Source organism: Sinocyclocheilus rhinocerous, unplaced genomic scaffold, assembly GCF_001515625.1.
Source record: "Sinocyclocheilus rhinocerous isolate Xijiao unplaced genomic scaffold, SAMN03320098_v1.1 scaffold604, whole genome shotgun sequence".
Lineage (NCBI taxonomy): Eukaryota > Metazoa > Chordata > Actinopteri > Cypriniformes > Cyprinidae > Sinocyclocheilus > Sinocyclocheilus rhinocerous.
This window is the reverse complement of record NW_015658518.1, coordinates 1,201,806-1,202,958: the sequence shown is the minus strand read 5'-3', so window position 1 is coordinate 1,202,958 and position 1,153 is coordinate 1,201,806. Positions and strand designations below refer to the sequence as shown.

General features: G+C 38.4%; 1 protein-coding gene across 3 annotated transcripts in view; it reads left to right on the top strand.

The window, feature by feature from the left end:
• srgap1a (SLIT-ROBO Rho GTPase activating protein 1a) overlaps positions 1–1,153 on the top strand; it is a 107,247-nt gene that overhangs the window by 79,442 nt on the left and 26,652 nt on the right. For all 3 annotated transcript variants that reach the window (XM_016530830.1, XM_016530828.1, XM_016530829.1), the window contains exon 10: positions 381–465. In XM_016530830.1, coding sequence (XP_016386316.1) covers positions 381–465 — 85 coding nt within the window. The remainder of the gene's footprint in view (positions 1–380; positions 466–1,153) is intronic.

Below are 1,153 nucleotides of genomic sequence, written 5' to 3'. Positions count from 1 at the left end.
TCTCTTTGTCTACTTTCAGGATTTGTGTGAAAATCTAATTATGTTTTGGGTCATATTTATGCAGAAATATAGAAAATTCTAAAGGGTTCACAAACTTTCAAGCAGGTCTGTCTAAAATTATAATTAAATAATTAATTCTATTTAATTTGTATTTTTAATTTACCTATTATTTTATTATTTAATGTACTTCATTTTTTTTATTCTTTATTTTGACTGGAGAAAAAAAAGTCACGTTTCATTGCTTGCAACAAATATATTAATGGCTGGTATATTTTCTCATTGGCATATGTGGCAAAAAGTTAATTCTGGTGCTGTGAATTAGTCAACCTACTGTCAAATGTTTTTGGTCTCATGCTGGTCTCAATCATGTCTCTTCACAGAAGTTTCACGAGTATCTGGAGGGCAGCAATCTCATCACTAAGCTTCAGGCAAAGCATGATCTACTGAAGAGGACCCTCGGTGATGGTATTGTGTGCTTTTCTTTGTTCCTTCCAACAGAGGGTCAGCACTTTGAACTGAAAACACACAATGATGGAGATAATTTCTAACACATTTGGATCATAATCCTCTTGGCCAGTAGAAACCAGCAGGAAGCTGCTCACGACACACAATAGTGCTTATGTGGGTGATGCAACCTCATATTAACTTCATATTAATTAAATGTGATAGTATGGAGGATTATAATTCCCGCATCGAGTATAAATCTGCTCATCATGTTGCCTCTTCATGTTTTGGAGCCCGGGGCATTTCAGTTTTGTGTTGTGAACACCGCAGACTCTGCTGTCAGGGGCCGCTAAGTGAACGCTGTGTGGGTGGGATCAACAAAGCTGTCAGGAACCATGTTCCCTGGCCTAAAATCAACCGTGTCTGTTTTTTAAAGATTGTAGGCTGTAGTCTGCCTGCTGCATACTGACACTTGGATAAAATATTTTTTATAGCTAAACAGGTACCTGTAGCTCAAGCATAGAAATGTAGAATTTTTCTTCAAAATGTACCAATGTCCTAAAGGTGTATGTGGGGATGTCCAGTTCCAGACAGATGGCTGGCTGCATGTGCTTTACTGAGCATAAACGAAAGCCTCCCCTGGGCCTCTAAAGAACTCTGTTCTCATATTCTCTCTCTCTCTCTCTCTCTCTCTCTCTCTCTCTCTCTC